This window comes from Lytechinus variegatus, chromosome 13 (assembly GCF_018143015.1).
Source record: "Lytechinus variegatus isolate NC3 chromosome 13, Lvar_3.0, whole genome shotgun sequence".
NCBI classification, from domain to species: Eukaryota; Metazoa; Echinodermata; class Echinoidea; order Temnopleuroida; family Toxopneustidae; genus Lytechinus; species Lytechinus variegatus.
The window spans coordinates 28,162,917-28,186,098 of record NC_054752.1 but is presented as its reverse complement, the minus strand read 5'-3'; the positions used below and the strand labels follow the sequence as shown (position 1 = coordinate 28,186,098).

Here is a 23,182-nt window from a genome sequence, read left to right as displayed (position 1 = left end):
AAAGTGCTTTGCATGCACAATAACGCTGCATACAAGTGCAAGTGCATATCTCAAGTGAGTGAAGCAAAAACAAAACAGCGTCAGATATATGTCATGTATGTAGGCCTATTCTGACAAATTCCTTACAAATTATGCTTAACGTAAAGTCCAAAATAAAAAAATTAAAAAAACGTTTAAGCAACTCATCTATGAAAGATTCAGCGAGGCTCCCCAGCCCCCAGTCATCTAGAAGCTCCTCCATATCTTATCGACCGTGTGTAGCATGCTGCAAGCGCAACTCGTGATCGTAAAGTTTCGCAACATTTACCACTCAGCAGGGCAATTACTAGCCCAACAATTGGACATCTGTATTTTGGCAGCGGCAGAGTAAAAATTTGCCTAAGTATTGGGCACATAATGCCCAACAAAACAATAACCAACGTATATATTACCCAACAAAAAAATGACCAACGTAAATTTACTCTTTTTTTTCACAGTGTAAGGTTGACCATGTTGACTACTGTAATGGTCTGTTGTTTGGAATGCCTTATTTCTAAGTTACAAAGAGTCCAAAATTCATGCGCAAGACCTACCTTCCTTATCATTCAGGATAAGAATTTATTAGTGATAAAGATGCTTATGAAATAAAATGATTTCAGAAACCACACTGCAAAAACTCCGGTGTTGATTTAACATGTTTAACACCAGCCCGGAGTCTATATATGTCCACACCAGAGAAGTATTGAATCAACACCAGTTTGGATTTAAACCGATGCTGTTTTAATACTAACTGGTGTTGTATAAACACTTTTCTGCTGTTAGACCGAAACAAAACTGTTGTCGTTTAACACTTCTCTGGTGTGGACATATTTAGATTCCGGGCTGGTGTTAAATCAACACTGGAGTTTTTACAGTGCAGGAAATTGTCCAAGAAAGAATAATGTTTAGTTGGGTAGCATCTCACCGTTTACATTGATGTGTACCTGGCAATTGGCTTGGTTTCCTGCATTGTCACGTGCGGTGTAAGTAGTGTAGTGATCTCCTTCTCCAAATTCAGATCCAGGACCTTTTCCGTAGCGTCTGTTTAAAGACAAAGTTCCTCGTCAACTTTCATTGCGTATAACGATACACTGGCTAGCAATGCTTTCATCATGTTCATTACTACCATTGATGCTTCAAGAAAGAGATTTCCATGTGTTTGAAATGTATTATTCCTTGTTTTGTAGAAATCAGGATAATTTGAAGGCGCACTGAGAATATGAGGCAGGAGTTGGAATCGAGTTTTGTTTTCTTTATATTTTTTCTTTATATATAATAGAACGCCATGAAGCTGCTGATGCTGGTTTACTTCGTCCTATAGGACTAGGGTGATTTATTATTAGTATCATTATTATTTTTATTTTTATTATTATTATTGTTGTTGTTGTTATTATTATTGTTATTATCTTTTGTATTATTATTATTATCTCTTCATTCTTCAAACAAGCCCTTCCCTGCACTGCTTGATTAAAAGAATAAAATCGTATTCATTTGACAGTCAAATAACAGGCTTGTAATCTATTTTGTATCTCCTTATGTTTGTTCATATTAATTTTTTTTACCTCCATTATGAATATTTTATTTCTCAGGGGAACCTAACCAATGGGAATTGTACTTCTATAAATGTCCAAATCTAAAATAAATGTGTATGTGTTACGTTTTCTTTGTGTGTGGGTGTGTGGGGGTGTACATGGAAGTGTGTGAGGGTGTGTGTGTGTATGTGTAAATTATATAGCTGCAATGTATTTTTTGTGATGTTTTTTTATTTATTTATTTATTTTTTTTTTTTTACTTGTCGATTTCTTTTTTTTGATTTGCTTTGTCTTTGATGAGTGCAAGCCAAGTAATCTCATATAGTTTTAAATCATTGTTGAATATTTGATACATGAAAGGAAAAGTGTTAGGCATATTATATGTTTTTTTTAAGGGATCCTAGTGTCAGTATATCTATTTGTTAATTGGTTTGTTTTGGATTTGGGTCTACTTTGTTTTGTTCTTTCTTTGTATTCCATGTATAAATAGCCCTCCACAAATGTGCAAGGGAAGACTTTTTGATTGGGGCGGGGGGGGAGTGGTGTTTCAAACATTTTTATAACTGATTTCATTGTTTCTCCTTTAAGTTATATATGATTTATGCTGGTATTAAGTTAGTGAAAAATGTCCAAATATGAAATGTAAAATATTATGTGTTTTGAAATGTTAATTTGAAATGTTATATATTTTTGTTCATGGAATCAGAATAAAACAATATGAAAAAAAAAAGTATTTGCTTTGGTATTCATTCCATGCTTATTGAATTTTTTATATTGTATGAGTGTATTGTCAGTGGAATAAATGGATTGAATTGAATGCAATATAGTCTAAAGTTTGTATTTGTTTATTCCCCACAAGCAAACTTCCTTTTGATCAGTATGAAAGTGAATTCACCTTAATTTTGCATACCCTTTCCAGAACAATGGTGTTGAGTTATACATGATTAACGAAAGGTATAACAGAAGGCTTACGGTTTTGCCCACCCGTTATTTTATAATATTGATTTTAAACACCATCTCTCTAACAAAATAAACGGGATATAATAGAGGTAGTTCTATGGTGCCATACAGCGCGTCCTCTCCCCCCCCCCCAAAAAAAAAATGTCCCTCTAACATAGGGCTGGATGAATTCCAAAATGTGCATTATTCTAATGTACATTAGTAGAAAGCTTATTTCATGATCTAATTTCTAAGAAAATTTCATCGGTTTCGCTTCAGCGGTATGAAAAACTTGGGATGAGCTGAAAAGCACCACTGCTACATGATAGACTGTGTATTCAAAATCACTGAAGCGAGACTAATAAAATTTGTATAGAAGTTAGAATATGATATGAGCTTCCTATTACATACATTTTATTGAGAATAATTTTAAAGTTTTAAATCAATGCAGCCGTACATCAGAGGGACATTTTTGGAGGGACGTGCTGTACACACATTGGCGGCGGAAGCCAAAAAAAATTAAGGGGGGTCCACCAGAATTTAGGAATTTAGGGAGGGACGCAGGAAACAAAATTGACAAGAAAAAAAAAGTTATCAACTAAAAATTTAGAGGGGACAGTCCCCCCCCCCCACCTCATTTTTTGGGGGGATCTGTCCCCCCCCCCCCCCGCTTCCGCCGCCTATGTGTACATACGACCCTGAACATGTTGAAGCTACGGGAAAGTACATGACACAATTAACATAATATGACGCCAAATACATGTATACCAACACGTCAGAAACAACACGCAAATGCAAGAGAAATGAGTGTCTAACTTCGTGCGTGCTTGATCTTTTGGAGTACTTTTAAGCGTTTCCAGATTCCATTTTTTTTCATATCGATGGTCAACCCACCACCGGACGTCTTAATGTCACTCACTCAACTGGCACATATCCACCTTGGAAACTGTCGTAAGCGGTTGGTTCCTTCCACGTCGCCTCGGTGGTTGGTGTTGTCGAAGATTTGATTATTTTCTCACTAGGACAGTCAGTGAAGTATGGCGCTCCTGTGTCTGTTTGTCAAAATAAATTCAAATTCAAATCGTTCATTGACTTTGATACAAACTAAAATGAAAGGTTTTATATTATTTGACACAAATAAACACAAATCAATTCTGAACAGACACATAAATAAAACTCTTTAAAAAAACGAAAGTATGGACAAAATAAGCACATGCACTTTTTTTAATGATGACTGAGTAATGATTAATTACAAAAACATGAAAATAATGTCACGTACAGACTAAATTATAATACGATGTAATAGTTTAATAAGATGTAATAGGAAATAGACTATGTTATGAAATATTCAATTTACAAACCGACAGGGGGTGGAGTTCTTCTTCGCCGCCTCCTCCTGGGCCAAGCATCTGTATAAGAGAGAGAGGATCGAAGACAATAATTTGACTGATAATTTATTCTAGGATGTATGTTTAAGGATAAACAAAGGTGAACCAACAGATTATTATGTTAACATAAATATTCAGCGAATTCACATTACATGTGTACATTGTATATATCATAAACTTAAAGGGAAAGTTCACTCTAAAAAAAGTTGTAAATATTTCAGAAAAAATAATAAAGAATATTGGTGAGGTTTGAGGGAATTAATAATAATAATAACATATAACATTTATAAAGCGCTTTATACATAAGTTTCAAAGTGCTAAGAAAAAGTGGAAAAGGAATACAAGATATCTCAGTAAACTAAGAACAACAAATTCCAATTTGTTGTTCTATTAAAGATTAAGAAAGTAATTGGAATTTTAAATTTTGGATTTGTGACGTCACATACGAACAGCTGCCCCAAATATTATGTAACATAAAATGAATAGATTTCATTCTTTTTAATAGTTTTTATGAATTATTTTTTGTTTCGTTTCAGAGACGGGTGTGAATGTTTTCTCCATTGATATACTGAAGGTACAGTAAAAACCATTTTCAATTTTCTGAAAAAATGACATTTCATTGATTTTTTACCATAATATATGTAGTAAATTAAGCTGCATATGGCGTCACAAATTTAAAAAAATCAAAATTCTAATAACCTTTTTTTTTCTTTGATGGATTTCACTAAATCTTCGTCAATATATTTTTTAATTATTCATTGTGCAATTTTTACAATAAACTCTTTGTCACAGGGTGAACTTCCCCTTAACTGTTGCAACCTAGTAACCATGGTAACAGTAACTGGTACCGAATGGTCAGACATGATATCAATACTAGACATTATAACTCTTCACACGCAGTCTTGCCAAAACCCTATACGGAATTTTGTTAACTCTACAGCATCTATGCTGCTATCAACGTCTGGAATTCCTTGCCCATATCGACCCAAAATATATCGTACCAGCAATCTCTTAAATCTGTATTGGTATAAAGCCGCCTCTAAAAAACATTCTTATCGTTTTATCATTTCATATTGTAATTTTTTCATGTAAAATAGTTATTGCAATGATTTTTTTTTTATATTGATGATATCATTTTAAGAATTATTTTTTTAAACCTGTTGTATCAGGACCATGATGTAAAACAGCGGTATGCTTATCATGTTCTTTATATCTTGTATAAATAATTTCAAATATATAAATATATATATATATAAATGATCATCTTTTGCTAACATAATTTGGGTTTTTTTATCAAAAAGGAGGCAACAATGGAAAACGAATTGCTGTTTGGGTGAACACTGAGATAGAGAAAAACATGAACTGTAAAAATAATTTCGTTAAAAAAACATGGAAATGGTGTGGGCTTATAAGTTCCTCCATGCAGAGAGGGACCGGTTGCACGGAATCGCACCGGTCTCTTGTGTGCTAGTCCCTCAGGTTACCGTAATGCAAACTCCAGATTCTCGGACAAAACGCATACTCTGGGGAAAATGCTCCTCTCAATCTTGAAGGGGGCTCCTTTTCAGCCGATTATAATAATAATATACAAAATTTATCAAGCGCTTTATACGAAAGATTCAAAGCGCTAAGAAAGAAGGGGGAAAGAATATAAGTGCAAGATATCTCAGTAAAAGAACACAAAGGAACTGAAAACACCATTACGAAAAAGCAATTATAAATAAATAGATAATCGCCGAATATACAAGTTAAATATAACGGGTCGATAATCATGTATGTACATTCAAATAATCCTAATAACTAAGAAGCACGTAAAAAGAATCTGAACACAATATGGTAATGCAAAGTAACCAAGAGGTATGATTTCATACAGAACACAATGGAAGCGAAATATAGGAAAGTGAAATTATTAAAAAGGTGGGTCTTAAGGAGCGACTGAAACAGTTCAAACGATTTTGCCTCACGTACATTAATGGGGGGATTATTCCAAAGCTTCGGGGCAATAACTGAGAAACCCCGCACCCCACCCCGTCTCCAAACTGCGTTGGCAGCGACATCTAAATAATGATGTTAAACAGTATCTTACCTGCATTATCAAAATGTAACAGAAATAGTAATATGCCTAATATTAAAATCCAAAGCTTTGCCATGATTCCTCTGTCAATCGGCACGTAGATTAATATTCTACAAGCGGAAAAAGAGAACGACACGATTGAACATTTGTATTCAACGATTTGTTTTTGCCTTCAACCGTCATTTAGATCCCGGATTTCAAAGATAACGAACCTGACGAGATGAATGTCCAATCAAAGTTGTCCCTTGTCTCTTTGGTTTGTAGTGAAGACCAATATGACCCCTTGCCGATAACCCCTTATCTATTACATCCAAGGAGTAAGAGCAAAGATCTCATGTTTGTCTAAGCAGATATAATGGTTTGATTTGATTTTGAAAAAAAAATCTGCAGGATCCCCGTGTAATTTTGGCGGTAAACATGCAGTCTACTTAGACGAATCACGGATTTTTCTTTTTATTTATTTATCTTGGAGCAAAAGATCTTCGTCAATGATTCATTACACATGGCGAGAATCATCACCGTGCTTTGAGGACGATATTGCATATTTTGTTAAACAGAACTGGTAAGTAATTCAATACATTATTCTTGTTAAAATTTTCGCAAAATAGTTTTCCAAGCTCTCAGGAGAAGGGGAGGAAGCGAGAGAGAGAGAGATAGAGCATTAGAGAGAGAGATATGGAAAGGGGGGAGAGAATGGAACGTGGTATAAGAGAATGGAGGAAAATGAAGGGTCCGTCTTACAAAGAGTTGCGATTAATCCGATCAATCGCAATTTTGGAAAGCCAGCAACGCTGACATCTAAAATTCATGTTTGTTCAAATTATTCTCTAAAAATGACGTTAATTCATATATTCTCCCTTTTTCTTGACAATTCAGTTTGCTTCTCTTTGTTTTCAAGGGAAATTGTGCAAATTACTTAGAAAAATTTAATACTTAATTCAAAACTTAATTAGAAATATAATGACATTGATGGATTTCTATATACTTGGAATTGATCGGATCAATCATAACTCTTAATAAGACGGGGCGGGCCCAGGTTGACAGAGGGAAATGGTATAGTAATAACCACGATCACGATGATGATAGTGATGACAATGGTACTGCTGGTGATGATAATATAATACTAACAAAAATTGTTTCTTTTTATTGAAAATTTGAATTGATATTGATAACGATGACAATGAAGATAGTAGTAATAGTAATCATAGTTATAATAAGAGAGGGGGAAGAGGAATAACGCAGAAGAAAAAAAGGAGCATGAAACATATTATTTACCCAATGTCATTGTGCAAATATTTGGAACAATTATCGGGTTGAATTGGACAATATTGTTGAATTACACTGTGTGTGAAATTCGTATTTGCTTCGTGTATACATCCGCAATAGTCGAGACAGTTCGGTGCCGAAAACAACGCGTCGCGACGTTGTTTCAATTTGCTTTCAATGTTGCTAGATTAATTGCAAATGTTTTCAAAAAAATCTCAAGATGTTGTAGAGAAATAGTTTTCACAAAATAGTTACGCGGGTTTTATTATTATTACTATTTTTAATTTAACTATACATCGCCTTGGCGTTCAAACCTCCTATACCCCTTATATTAAGTGCTAAGTGCGAGAACTACCCATGGCAATCTGACATGCCTGACCTAGTAGAATAAAACTGAACACATCTGCTTGTGGTTGTTGATTAATCATCGTCTCCTATTCTTCTGTTCAGGATATAACTTTCTTCGATGCTGAGTTAGGGCGGTAGATGATGATGCGATATTCCGCCACTCTTCTTTTACTTCTCCTCCTGACGTCGGAAGGAGGTAAACACACTTTCTAATTACCTTCACAACTTTCTTATTTTACATCACGATTTTCATGCTTCTTTGGTTTTCTGTAGTAATCAAAATCAAATTTCAGTTGGGATGGATTTGACCTTCAAAATCGTGTGTAAAAAATAGATTTTTTACTTAATTGCCAAAATGCAAAATAAGAGCTCAATGAAAACCAAGACTGTGGTCTGTGGCGGCTCCTTCTATATTTCAGGTTAGAATACAATATTTCATAGAAAGGCAAGCTTGATACATTAATAATCCTTTCATTTTTTCATATTTTCCCTCTCTTATCTTTGCTCCGTATATAACCATACAATCCTTTCCGCTCAGGCTTTAGTTTTTACGCCTTCGGTTTTGATATTTCCCTCCTACTGTTTCTCTTACCTATTATTGGTAGAAGACACATATCTTTATTGGTCAATCTTACTCGTTTTCGCAGGAGATAAATCTCTATTCATTCCTAACTTTGTTTTCTTCTCTTTTCTTTCGGAACCTCCATCACTTTCAAGTTTCACTTCAGATGGTAATCGTTCACACTTTTGTAACGACATCCCTCCCTTCATGACACATCCCTGGTCATACCAACAATTTTTTTGTTTTGAAGTAGTATTTATTAAGACATTCAGTTTAAAATCATACAATAGTATATTAACAAAACATTGTTCACAAAGTCAAATAAACAATTATTCATAATACAAAAAAGAATTGTACAAAAAGAAATACAGAATATAACACTCGAGTCATCAGGAACAAAATAGTTATAACAAAATAATTTATAGTGACGCAATTGAACTGAATGAGTAAACAAAGTAAAGCCCTAAAATCCCACCTGCCCCCTCCCCCCACATCCCATCCAAGCCCAGGAAGCGCGACCTGCTTCCCTCCCCTCAACCCTACCCTCCATTTCAGTCTACTGTGTGCTTGAACTTTCTTAGCCTCAGCATCCCTAGAAAATAAACTTGTCCCATTTTCTGAAATGGTTTGTTAATAGACCTCTCTGTTCTGCTAGTTTTCTTTCTTCAAGTCTATCTTCTTGTATTTTTTCCTTAATATGGTTAAGGGTCGGTGGATCTTTTGTGTTTCTACTATTTTTTAAAATCATATACTTTATGAGGATAATTATGTGATTTAATAATTGAGCCTCTCCTTTAGTTGACCCTTCCATGCCTACGTGTACACCTTTTTTTATCTATATTTGTAATGATAGGGAGTTGAAGCATGTTCCCACATTCTTTCCATATAGTTTTTATTTTATCACATGAAAAGAATATATGATCATATGTTTCTTCTTCTTTTTTTACTGCAAAATGAACATAAATCATCTGTTGTCATTTTAAATAAATATAAATATTTTTTTTGTGTATAGTATATTGTGTAATATTTTAAATTGAAATTCTCGGAGTCTGCTATTCAGAGTCGATTTTCGTGGTCTTAGAAATATATCAGATATATCTTTTTTTGTTATATTATATTTTTCCTCAAGTTTTTAAAATGCTTGGGGTATATCCGATTTCATACTTACAAGAATATCATATATTCTTTTTGATGTGATGTCTTGCAAGTCAAAAGTCCTGCCTTTTAATTGAAAATCCAAAATTAACTCACTATCTATGGAACTTTGACCCCCTTTTTTCAGCGAGTCCTTCCAAAAGTATGGAATGTTATTAAAAAATTCGAGTATCTTTTCTATTTCAAAACAATCCAAACCCATTTTTTGAAAGGTCGAGATAGACTTAATCTACCCATCTTTATCTACAATATGATGGAGTTTATAATTTTTCTTTAAAAACAGCTTTTCATTATAATATGTTTGTCCTTTCAAACGGATGAACCTATTATTGAAAATGATCTCATTTCTTTCATTCTTCTCTTCTTTAAGTAAAAACAATTTCTTATTGAACTATACATCTAACATTTCTATATAAAATTCTGGCAGTTCAAATCCTATCAAATTCATTGTGAGGTTACATCACCAAAACCATACCGATCACAATTCTGTGTATTAATTTGAATGGCGTGTGATCGGTCGATGGGAGTTGGTGTCATTGGTGTAACAATAGAATAATCTTTCTCTTCCGTGACTCGAATGTTGAATGGAAGATCCATATGCTCTGTGAATCATATTCTTTTACTTTTAGAATGCTGGAGGCGCCGGCGGAGATCTCCACCACCTCCCCCACCGCCGGGTAAGTTTTCCTGTTTTTCGAACTGTAGAGTTAGGTGAATATTTATTTTATCGTATTCACTTCATCACCGGACTTTTTGCATTTACTCCCGAGACACAACGCCAATCCCAATTCCTTTGAAAATGCTAGTCAAATCACAATGGAGAGCTGAGAGGTATTTGTCGAAAGATGGTAAAGCAAGACGGCATCGAAATCTCTTGACTTGGAACAACGACATATTTGCAATTGTTCGTCCGGTGCCAGTCTTCGGATGATCTGCAGTCTCAGTCCATCATCATTTGACTAAAGCCTCTCTCAGCTCGCCATTGTGCTTTTAATTGCATTTTTCAAAGGAATCGATGCGTAGTAAATGCGAAAACTACCAATTCAATTTCAATTACATATCGACGGTGGGTTTGTAGTCGATTTCTTTGTTTACTAAGGTGCCCATCCTGTTCATGGTTACTAAACATGCTTAAAATATCAAGCTTTCAGGTTGGAATGTCAAAAATAGTCAGCTAGCGCTTCGCGCTTGCATTATTCGATTGGTGCGATATTTTTCATAATCGTAAGCCACTAAATGCAGTCCTAAAAAAGTTCCTTTTATGGTAAGTATATTAAAACTTTCAGCTCGCGCTTATTTTTTTCTTTTGTCAGATGCATATCTTTTTAATTTTTATGTCTTATAACATGAAATGTCGAAAAGTTTGAGCTCGCGATCCGCGCTCACGAAACCTCGCAAATTTACTTTTTAAGAGTAATTATCGCCATAATTGACCGAAAACAGAGCTCCATAATGCTAACACGGTCATTTGAAACCCCACCATTGTCTTTGTCTCTTTCTCTATATCTACCTCCATTTCGATCTATCTGTCTATCTATCTACCTATCTATCTGTATCTATGTATATACAGTATCGTGTCGATCTGTCCATCTATTTATATATCTCTCTCTCTATCTTTCTTTCTCTTTCAAGACACGACTCCTCCAACACTCCATGGATGTCCTGGATCGCTTGGTAACCAGTACACCACCACATCTACTGCTCAGGTTTCCTGGAGTGAACCAACGTGCTCCGATTCGGGATCGTCCTGTACTGTAACGTAAGCATTTTCATCCAGATAGCTACAATCAAGAAGAACCAGTGTAGCTTCATCAAGGGTGTCAGATCGAGTGGGCTGGGATGTGCTTTTAAAATGACTTCTTTTCATTCTTTTTTTTCTATAAAATGATTATCATGTATTGTTTTAACAGCACGCACTTTTAAATTTGTTTCTTCTTCTTTCTTTATTGTGTTGTTACGACTTTCGTTCCTTCTTGATCATGAAGTCCTGTTCTAATTTGAAAACTCGTAATTTATAACAATAAATAAAAATGTATTCCGTACAAAAGATTTCTGAATAAAAATAATCTGGGTTGGGATTGTTCTCCGTATGCTTGATAATGATATCTATTGTAAAGAAAAATTGTGTTGATGGTAATAATAGTTGCAAGAAATGGAATCATGGATAATAATTATAAAGAATTATTTTTAAAGGAAATGGTACAACAAAAAAATAAGATGACATTGAAGTAATATGATATGTACACAATAATGGTAGATGTAACGTTGGTTATAACATTATGAGCCAGTAACCTTTTGGGAGAAGTTCAACAATTTCTGCAGAAATTAACAATTACAAGAATACTTAGATAATAATGAAGTCAGTTACAGTTCAACTGTTTATGATAAGCGACAAATGAAATAAGCAAAGATATAAAAATATAGTACTTTACAGTCCCTGGGCGTTTAAAGGTCTTGCTAATTAGTAAATAAAATAATCAAAGCAAATACTGAGGTGACAGAGGTAAATATGTCAAGAAAACGGACGGCAAAAGATAAGCAAAACATGGATGAGGTGATAAGTAATTTTGTATTAATTGAAAAATATCCGATAGCTGCAAATTAGGCATATTTTAAAGAACAGTGTTGTTTTAATGTTCCTTTTTAAGAGGGAAAGAGACATGCATGAACAAACAAGTAGTAGTAGTAGTAGTAGTAGTAGTAGTAATAGTAGTATTTAATAGTAGAAGTAGTAGTAGCAGCATCAGCAGCAGCAGCAGCAGCAGTAGTAGTAGTAGTAGTAGTAGTAGTAGTAGTAGTAGTAGAAGTAGTAGTAGTAATAGTAGTATAGTAGTAGTCGTCGTAGTTTTTGTAGTAGTAGTAGTAGTAGTAGTAGTAGTAGTGGTAGTAGTAGTAGTATTGTAGTAATAGTACATTTCAGTCGGGTCCTTGATTTCTTGATCATCATCTGTTATCCAAACAATTTGGTTATTACAAGTGGATTACACTGGGTGCTTTCGACCGGAGATTGAAAGAAAAGGGGGCGAAAGATTTGACAAAAACACATCCTAGCAGTATAATAGCATGATCTCTCCAAAAGATATGGAATAGCCAGGATTGACCACACGCAGGTGTTAAACTTTTCGTTTTTCTGTTTACTTTTCGTCCGTTTTTTTAACTCTATAATTAAAATCTAAATGCAGACGTACTTCGGGAGCAGCACCTGGCTCCCACTTTACTGAGGGGTCGCATACGATATCATATCGAGCTATCGACACATCGGGTAACACACGGAGCTGTTCCTTCAGCTTTACCGTTGTTGGTATGTACATTATTTACAATGGATCGATAACACAAGAAAATCGTTACTGTCCCCTTCAATAATCATGACAAAATGTGCAAAGATATGAAACTAAAGGCGGTTAAAGAATCACCCCGAAATATGAAAAATCGATATATCTTCTGAGCGTAATTAATAAATAACGAGAGGATTACCGTAATGTATGCATACATACATAATTTTGTTAAACAAATGAAAATGAGAGAGTGATAGATGCGTAGCTTCACTTTATAGGTCCCTCAGAGCTGTCAAAGGTTGAAAAAATGCCTCCGGGGGGGAATCGAACCCTGGTCACTGGTTCTGAAAGCCAATGCCTTAACCACTAGACAACGGAGGCGGGCCTTCACATCTTACCCGAAATACTATACATGCACTTCACTCGCACATAATGGTCTCTGGAATGATCAAAAATTAAGTTTAGCTCTATTGAGCAACTAGGAATCCTTTTATGAAACGCATTCGCCATATATTAACTGTAGACAGCTCTCATCAATGGGGGGGTAGGAACACTCACAGAGTGGCAATAACTGATAAGGTATAATTTGAAACTCTCTCCAAACGTATACACACAGTAATACGATGCAGTACACTCAACCCTCCATCGAATGGCGGAGTGAGTTGCACAAATGGAAGGTCTGTTGGTTCCGTCTGCTACAGCTCTTGCAACACGGGTTATAAGGTCAGCGGTTCGACTTCCAGAACATGTGTGCGATCGGGAAACTCTGCTTCATGGTCCGGATCGTCAGTGTCGTGCTCAAGTAAGATGACTTGGAATTTTCTATTGTGCTTTCATTTTTCTGTACCTCAAGGCTCAGTATTGTACCCTCTCTTAATCAATGCGTGTACAATTAAATCAAATATTGATATAAAAAAGATAACATGAATATTTTTTTTCAAGGCCGATTTCCAAGCATGCCGCTTACACGAAACATTCAAACCCCGCCCTCTTTTTAGCAACCTTGTAAATAAGAAAAATCAGCAGTACTCTCTGATGTTTATGAAATCAGTTTATCTACTTCAGTAATAGATTCAATACATGCTTATTATGCTCGTATTTTTTATGTTATGTTCGATAATTTTTGGCAAATGAAAGATCATTGGAGTTTTGCAGCGGACAAACTTAAAAAAATACACCCATGAATATTAAAACGCCCAGAAATATGTCAACTTTACTCCAAAATGCAAACCTGTCACCTACAAATTTCTGTAAAAATGCACTTTATGATACTCAAAAATGGAGAAAAAAACAATAGTATTAAATAATGATGATCATAATAATAATAATGATAATAATAGCAATAGTACTAATAATGAATAATGTAATAATAAATAATAACAATGAATGATGATAATAATTATCACCCACAAATGTAAAAAAAAATAAAACATTTTTAAACAATATGAAGGGATTATCTTCTCTTTTATGTGCTCAAGGAATCACTTGCTCGCCGGTCCTGAGCAGTCCCAGCAATGGTCAAATCCAGTGCACCGATTCGGTGTACTTCAACAGCGTGTGTTCTACAACCTGCCACTCCGGATATACATTGACTTCCGGTAGTTCTCAAAGAACCTGTACGTCTACTGGATGGTCTGGTTCAACACCCCAATGCCAAGGTAAGATTTTCTCATCTACTAAAGGAGGGTGCACTCCAGGGGGCGGGGGTCGGAGTGCCCCCCCCCCACCGCAAAAAAAATGATAAGTTTTTTATTTGTAATTGTAAGAATTTGTTTAGACCTCAACGTGCTTCCGGGATGATACTGATCTACTGATCTAGAATATAATTTTGTTTATTCATTTGTGGGGTTTTTTCAGGGGATGGGAGCGTGTCACAAATTTTGTACCCTTATTGACAAGGTACTGAATTGCCATAGGTTATTTGAAAAGAAGAATGGTGCTATCACTAAATATTATTTATCCTTTAATTTTATGTTTGGCCTCCATCGAAATAATGTTTTCGATATATCAGTTCAGTTGCACACTACATTTCATTTACCAAAAGGTAGAAAACATGGACCAACGAATTCCTAACAGTCCTAACAGCAAGCAGCAATCGCAATCATCATAATCAGAAGATAACTTTTACAACGAAGAATATGAACAACGATAATTAAAACCAGTTTATATTTCAAAAATAACCGAATTATGTTTCTCTCTCACACACACAATCCAATCCTCACCCTCTCTGACAGCATGCACAATATGTCACTAACCTTCCCGATTTTCTCCTTTTTTCACACACCCGCACTTCTTCTCACGCACAAAATACACATGTAATTAGCATTTGTTATTCTCTTTCACTTACACACATAATTTATATTCGCACACCCACAACACAACCCCAGAGCATAATGTGCCCCTTTTTATTTTCTTAATTTCCCACACCCACACCCACCCACATCCTCTTTCACACACATAAGCAAAAATAACCTCATTCTTAGAACTCTCTCACGCAATTCACACACACACACACCCACACCCGCATACCCACATAATCTTTCAGTACACAAAATTCGTCCCTAACATTATTATTTTGTCTTGCAACACACACCCACACCCTCAATATGCATATGTACACTCATTCTCCTAACCTTTTTCATTCTCTTGTCCGCACGCTCGCATACACAACCTCTCTCTTATGCACGCATGTACACACAATGCACACTCCAAAATTATTGTCTAACACCCACACATCTCAAAAACACAGACGCCTCTCCCCTCATCTTAATTTTTTTTAACCGACCAAATTTCCTGAAACCTTTTATCTGATTCTGAGTACATAATGGAGACCCCTTCGAATTCGTATCCGTATTTACCGTGGACCTACATGGTATTTACATAAGTATGGCTGCTTTAATACTCGAAGTCATGGGAAGGAAAGGAAAAGGGACACCCCCTTTTGAGGTCCACCTCATAATTACGATTAGACCAGTATTGTTATATTTTATGCCCTCAATAACCCAAGATAACCGCTTTGACGTTATCTTTATCAATAAGACCGTCAATTCCAAAAACAAGTCATAAATGCATAATACTTCGAAGACTAATTACCCCTGTCTAATCGAAGGTGCGGTACAAACGTTTTTACACTACAAAAATACCGGTGTTAATTTAACACCACCTATAGACAAACACCAGAGAGGTGTTGAAACAGCACCACTTCGGCTTTAGGCTAACACCAGATAGACATTTAAACAACATTAATCAGTGCCAAACCAATATCGGTTTGATTCTTAAGTAGTGTTGTTTTCAACACTTCCTTGTGTGTGTTTTTTTTTCGATATAGATATCGGGCTGGTGCTAAATCAACACCGGTGTTTTTTCAGTGTATATTCCCATGAACTACAAACATTGGGTCTCATTTTAAGATAATTTTATGCCACATGGACTAAGCCCACTTGGCAACCTGTCAATTTGGTCAGATTGCCGTCAGCACTAACTCACTTCCGAGTTAGTCATATTCCCAGGTGGTATAATTACAATTTCTTTAGTATATTATTTGAACTTTGTGAAATGAAATTCGATTCATGAACAGTTCAATCATATAGACAAGGAAATATTAGACGAAATGGATGAAGCGCAATATTTTCAAATTAGGCAAAATGTTGAATGTGTTAATGTGAATTAAACTGAATAGTTTGTAGACGAACTGGTTGTAAGCGATATTTGAGACCCAGGTTTGTCTTCTGCCAGTTCTATCGCCAACAAAATGTTCAGTTTGTGAATTTCAAAACATTCCCACTGGCGTGTGTAAATACGGCACTTTGACCCCCCCCCCCCCCCTCTATATAAACAGAAAAATTAAATGATAAAGGTATAACACTAAAAAAAGGAATAGATGTCAAAGTCTGTCGCAAAATCAGATTGTCTTTTTAAAAAGGTCAAAGGTTTCGCTAGCTCACGACTTTTGTTATGTTGTGCCGCTCGTTGGCTCATTACGCTTCCACATATGCCTATTATGTCAGTATTAAGATTGGTCACAAGCTCGTTCGATGTAGCTGTAATCACACGAAGTGTTTACTAAAGATAACATGTTCGTGTTGATTAAGGTGATGGTTACCTCCAAAAACTTGTTTTTCGTGTGTGATCGACGAACCCCCCCCCCCCCCTCTCTCTCTCCCTCTCTCTCTCTCTCTCTCTCTCTCTCTGTTTCTTGGAATAAATCTTTGTTGATAAATTTATTACGGTTTCATACACATACACATTCATTTCATTATCGATTAAGTGCATCATTTTCCATTCACCAATAGAATGATTTATAAATTCTGATGGCCACTTTTTTAAAATAAAATTTTCAATTAACGAATAATGTTATTATAAATGTTATTACAGTGATTCATTTTCATCATCTGTAATCCTGCACTTTTTAAATTCACTAACATAACTATGAATACATTTTGATGTCATTTTCTTCTGAAGTAACTTTAAGAATCTTACAAATAGATATCACAATAACTGATTTTAGAACAAAACAGGGCAGGTCTAATCGCAAACATCCTTTAAAAACACAATAGTCACTGTATCTGTTGGGTAACTTATATCAATCAAGTTGCAAAGATAATAAAAAAAATAATATCAAATAATGTCCATCTCTGATATTTCTATGAATATTAAGGGTTATACTAACCGGTCAATATTTATCTTTTAAAGTTTGTATGACTTTTTGCTCGCCTTTGGGTCGAGTCCTTCAAGGGAGTCCATTTCTGGCTGACTTACACGGCATACTGACTTTGAATATATTCACCGCATGTAGTGGCTGTTATCTATTAACTCTAGAGTAAACAGATGAAGACAATTTCGAGTTCAAGACAGTCGCTGATTTTGCTTACAATTTCAGGAATTATGTTCAGGCCTATTGCCATTCTTAAGCTAGAATTTGATTTTTATAACAGACAATGAGGTGATATTAATTGTACAAACAAATTAGTAAATGAAATCAGACATCCTCCTTTACCACAATCATCTAAGAATATTTGCACGAAAACCATTTTTTAATTTGTCACAATTGAATGTTAGTTGAAAGACCAAAGTCTACAAAGAACAAGAAGTGTATCATTAGAGATTTAACAAGAACTTTACGAGGAGAAAAAGTACCTGATAAAGTATTTGCATAAATCGGGGTTGTCAATGGCAACTCTGCCTAAATGTGACTCGTATCATCTCATTTATTGACAACAACATCGCACTTTATATTCAACTAATGACGTATTCACTCCGTCGGGGTGAATTCCTTCACAATTTAAGATTGCATGAAAATGTCAACGAAAAGTATGGAAGGTGGCATGAAAGGGTCAGAAAGAAATGTCAAGGAGAAAGAGAACTGAAAGACAGAGGAAATGAAAATTATTTTCATTTGTCATCTTTCCTCTCATTTCACCTTCTTTATTTCCGGATGTGAACATAACATGACTGTTTTCTTAAATTTACATGCACTTATTTTTATGCCGAACATCTTAACCATGACCACTCTGAGTTTTATCCTTGTTTTCCTTCAAACGAACTTTCCATTTTTCATAAAAACTAAGATGCTAGTTGTGATTTAAAAAAAAGAAGTGTGATTAATGAACGAAAATCGATGTTAGCCCTCTGTTTCTATGAAAATGTGCATGCATTTATAAGTGATTTTGAAATGCATTGTGTTTTTTCTATTTTCAGATGTCACGCCACCAACGTTCGTGAACTGTCCAACATCTCAAACGGTGTATCCTCCGGATCTGGAGACAACAGCCGTAGTCCAATGGACAGAGCCAAGCGTCTCGGACACTACTGGTCAGCCTGTGAGCCCCACGCGTACATCGGGACCTGCCTCGGGTAGCACTTTCACAGAAGGTGTAACACCAATAAAATACGAAGCTACGGACAATGCTGGTAACCGGGCGACAGCTTGCGAATTCACCATTTCCGTGGAAGGTAAGGCCATATCAAGATATGTTTTCTCTTCTTCACGTCCAATCTTGCCAATATATGTATATACATATGTAAATACAAGAGTTGCTATAATTCCTCGTCATAATATGCATACATAATATAAATAATTTAAACTCATATCTCTGTATTTGCTTCACACTTAAAGTCATTAGATGCAGCACCATCTCAGGTGACCATGAACTTCTCGTTAGTTGCCCGGATGGGGATATCCGAGGATCGGTATGCACCTTCACCTGCATCACCGGTTACGGTTTAGTGGGTTCACAGGCATCCGAATGCCAATTGGTTGGCAGCTCCGGTTCTTGGAGTCATCCGACACCTTCTTGCCAACGTAAGTATATTGGTTCTACACAGAAAATTGTGCTAACAATTTCCTGGTCTACAGCAAGAAAATAATTTTTGTACATCCTTTTACTCACATAACAGACTCCTGGATGGGTTTGTTAGATGTAAAATCAGATCTCTCATTTTGTCTTTTGGTGAAGTATGACTGCATTAGTGAGGGAGATTTAGGAATATCATGCTAATAACCATTACGAAGGCATGGGTTTGCGAAAACTAGAATTGAACGAGGAGAGAATATTACCAGTACCGCTCATGCCACTATTGAAGGTGGCCGTGAGATACAGTATGTACTTTCTTTAAACTATATATTATGCACAGGAGTATTATAGCCTGGTTGCCCTAGAATGGAGGCTAGATTAACTTAATTACAATGTAAGCCAGAACTACACCCCCTTCCCCCAGAAAGTGAAATTATCTTTGTCATTTTGGATCATTTTCTCTTTCTCTTTTCAATCAATAATGTTCACATTAAAAAAATGTCATCTCAGTGCTACATTGTCACGGGATAAACGCTCCACAGAATGGCGCAGTGGTGGGGACGTGTTCGACGGGCTATGGCTCAACGTGCCATTTCGACTGCGATGAGGGATACATCATCAACAATGACAAAATCAAATGCACTGTACAACCAGGAAGTACAGCTGTGTATTGGGAAGGATCACTACCGTATTGTTCAAGTATGTAATAATTTATATATGTTTTAATCATTTTTATATTAACATGTATATTACAAGATTATTAGATCATACAAGAAAAGTCGCACATCATAATTGGTTAAAAGTTTACATAAACGTCGTACATGTTTTTGTCGTCGGACTTGCGGGAATTCTTCCTCAAAACAAGCAGAAATGTGTACTGATATTCCCAATTTACTTCTTCTTTTTCTCTTCTGCTTCTTCATCTACTTCTTCCTCATTGCATTTTCTACTACTTTTCTGCTTCTTCTCCTCCTTCTTCTTCGTCTCTCTTCTCCGTCTTCTTCTTCTCCCCCCCCCTCCCCTTCTTCTTCTTCTTCATCTTATTATTATTATTTCATTTCATCTTTATTTCACAAGCCGATTAAAAAGGCTTATTCTTCTTGATTATCTACTTTGTCGTTTTCCTATTTTTCATTTTCGTTTTTCCCGTGCTTGTTTCAAACAAGATCATGTAGGGTTAACTATGACAATGCTTTACCTTACGTATATTCTAGTATTGTTTGGGATAATACTTTCAGGGTTTTAAAAGGTTTTTTCGCGGGAAAGGTATCTGCAACCCGGCAATCATTAAAATATATGATACCGAAATAAACCAAATTCAAGCCTTGTATATTTATGATTTCTTCATATGTATTCTTGAGACTGCGCTCACAGATAACAGCAAATGATTCTTTTTTTTTCAACTAACAATTGATTACCTGATTCTGACACCTGACTATGTTGTGCCCTGAAAGCAACACGGGCAATAAAGATAATATCGTGTATCATCATCTTGGTCATTTTAAAAACAATTTGCCCTTTAAAAAAGTCATAGTATCACCCCTCAAATGATTGGGAAATGAATGAATTCATTTTTCAGTTATCAACTGCACAAAACCTTCTTTAACCGACGGATTGCTCTTACCGGCGTCCCCTGCATGCCCGGATACAAGTCTCGTCCCGTATGGAAGTCAGTGCTCCTTCGCCTGTGGACGCGGATACTACATGCAAGGAGACCAAGTCCTGTCCTGTCAGAGTGATGGGTTCTGGAGTCATAACGCACCAAGTTGTCATGGTAACCTTCCTCCGTTTAATCGTATACCTGCGTCGTGATCGTTGCTTTGATCGGATGATGACCAATCGTGAAAACGTGTTCCTATTATCCTGTGTGAATATAAAATATTTGTCACGTTAGCTGATAGTTGCTCAGATATACATATTAACCTGAATTGAAAACAGTACATCAATATACAGTAGTATAGTCCAATATTATTTTCAACTTAAAACCATTTCACTGCCCTATACACTAATCATCTGTCTTCTAAAAAATTAAGACACTACATACTAGGGATTGCTGCGGGGTAATATTCTGGTCATCTTCGGCGTGTAATTACAAAGCGACTCAGCTCTGATGATATACGAATATTATGATTGACGTGATCTTTATGTTATGTGCATTAATTGAATTGAATCTATAAGATCACTGGCATCTGCCAATATTTATATAATATTGGATGGCCTTGAGGTTAATACAAGGAAATATTGGACGAGCTTTGCATAAATATTGGACGAGTCGAAGACGAGTCCAATATTTTGCAAAGCGAGTCCTATATTTCCTTGTATTGACCGAAAAATGGGACATCCAGTATTATGATTATTATTCATACAGAGAATTTTAGCAAATAATTTTTAACTTTCCCTCCCGCCCTCAGACTCTGACTCTGCTGTATGATAGGGGGACCTAAAGCTACGCACTTTGTTTTCAAACAATAAAAACTGTCCCAATTTTAATATTTCAACAAATTATATTTCACTAATTTGTGGCAAACATTCTAAAGATCATTAACCAAGTAGAAAATATCACAAAACTCACTAATACGAAAATCCCGTCGTGTTTTTCGAAAACCTCTTAATTTCGCCGCCCGATGTAGAAGGGGTCCTAAAGCTATGCACTCGATTTATCATGCAAAAAAATAGTATTTCCTGTGCCTCAATTTCTAAAATATATTCAAATTATTATAGGATAAAATGAAATTAAAGCGAATATAACTCCAAACTTCCTAACAGTTGTTGGTTTTCTCTGCATTTAGAGATTTACTGCAGCCTCTGTAGAAAAAATTTAATAAAGCAATATTGACTGGCCTCGGGGCGATACGACATATATCGCCCAAACTAGATTTATATCGCCCGAGTCGTAGACGAGGGTGATATCAATTTAGTGAGGGCGATATATGTCCTTTCGCCCCCAGGCCAGTCAATATTGCTATTATTAACCAAATCAGACATCTAGAGCCAAATCGTTAAAATTTAGATATTTTAAATTTTTAGAATGAGAATCTAGTTTCTCATGTTGAGCAGACTGGGCTTCTGAACTTTACCATTGTGACGTAATTGAAATGACGCGTCCCTGGCCTAGGGACGCAGTATCCAGCGTTGTCTCAACTTCATTACCATTATGACGTATAGCACTGCGCGGTTCAAGGACGCGTACAAAACGCGTAGAATACCCGGATGTTAGAGCTGCCTTTTATTGCCCGCCACATTTCCACGCATTTTCTCATTGACTTTCTTGAGCGGGCAATAAATTGGGCCCGTGGATAAACAATTGGAATTTTATTGACCGGTCATTCGATCCGAGTGTTAAGCAGGCAACAATGTTTCAAAGTTGCCCTGCTCAGATGTCTGATACGGTTAATAATAGGAATTGTTCATCACTCTGCAGTCACAGTTCCACACACAGTGCGCATTTGCCATTGAAAACTGCATGCGCGCGCGATGAGTGGTGCGTACACTTCGGGAATTCCCCTTCTAGTCGTCCAATATTTTCAATATTGTGTCACCTCGGAAAAAATATTAGGCGAGTTCAACAAACTTTTTTAGTGGGTCGAGTGCACCAACAAAATAACACTTGTATTTGGGCTCTAAAATTGTCTGTATGAATAATAATTTATCATATTACATAGGTTATGTAGATTCGAATCAGTGATAGGTCAATACGCCATCACGTGAACATAGCTGCGAGGATCGCATTTGTTATATTCTAGGCTTTAATGAGTTGCGTAAATTAAATGTATCAAAAAGCACTGGTTTAGATTTGATACCTGCTAAATTTCTAAAAGAAGGAGCAAAGAGTTTGTACAAACCATTAAATTTCTTGATAAATCTATCTATCTTTACTATCACTTTCCCAGAGGATATGAAAATTGCAAAAGTAACTCCTATTCATAAGAAGAAAGATAAAACTGCTGTTGAAAACTATAGACCTATCAGTGTTTTAAGCATAGTATCCAAAATTCTTGAAAAGGCGGTATGTGTTCAGATCGAAAAATATTTTAAAGAAACTGATATGATTTACGAATATCAGTCAGGTTTTCGACATGACTATTCGACCGAGACATGCCTTATTCACTTGACTGATTATCTGAGAACAAATATTTCTAAGGGACAATTCGTTGGGATGGTACTTCTAGATCTTCAAAAAGCATTTGATACAGTTAATCACGGCATCTTATTAAAAAAATTACAAATATTGGGTTTTAACCAGGCTACTGTAGCATGGTTCAAATCCTACTTGTCGAATCGACATCAAGTAGTGGCTATTCGCGATATTCGTTCCAAAATTATGCCTATAAC

General features: G+C 35.8%; 2 protein-coding genes across 2 annotated transcripts in view; one reads left to right on the top strand and one right to left on the bottom strand.

Annotated features, from left to right (window-relative positions):
* LOC121426927 (sushi, von Willebrand factor type A, EGF and pentraxin domain-containing protein 1-like) overlaps positions 1–6,173 on the bottom strand; it is a 64,257-nt gene extending 58,084 nt beyond the window's left edge. Inside the window, exons 1-4 of the mRNA XM_041623338.1 lie at positions 5,964–6,173; positions 3,851–3,898; positions 3,409–3,541; positions 944–1,059 (exon numbers count right to left, since the gene is read on the bottom strand). Coding sequence (XP_041479272.1) covers positions 944–1,059; positions 3,409–3,541; positions 3,851–3,898; positions 5,964–6,027 — 361 coding nt within the window. The 5' untranslated portion in view covers positions 6,028–6,173. The remainder of the gene's footprint in view (positions 1–943; positions 1,060–3,408; positions 3,542–3,850; positions 3,899–5,963) is intronic.
* Positions 6,174–6,352: 179 nt separating this feature from the next.
* Positions 6,353–23,182, top strand: part of LOC121426026 (sushi, von Willebrand factor type A, EGF and pentraxin domain-containing protein 1-like) — a 63,314-nt gene continuing 46,484 nt past the window's right edge. The window contains exons 1-11 of the mRNA XM_041622156.1: positions 6,353–6,513; positions 7,668–7,761; positions 9,912–9,959; positions 10,915–11,041; positions 12,465–12,583; positions 13,174–13,359; positions 14,036–14,215; positions 18,255–18,509; positions 18,673–18,858; positions 19,361–19,549; positions 20,430–20,624. Coding sequence (XP_041478090.1) covers positions 7,704–7,761; positions 9,912–9,959; positions 10,915–11,041; positions 12,465–12,583; positions 13,174–13,359; positions 14,036–14,215; positions 18,255–18,509; positions 18,673–18,858; positions 19,361–19,549; positions 20,430–20,624 — 1,543 coding nt within the window. The 5' untranslated portion in view covers positions 6,353–6,513; positions 7,668–7,703. The remainder of the gene's footprint in view (positions 6,514–7,667; positions 7,762–9,911; positions 9,960–10,914; positions 11,042–12,464; positions 12,584–13,173; positions 13,360–14,035; positions 14,216–18,254; positions 18,510–18,672; positions 18,859–19,360; positions 19,550–20,429; positions 20,625–23,182) is intronic.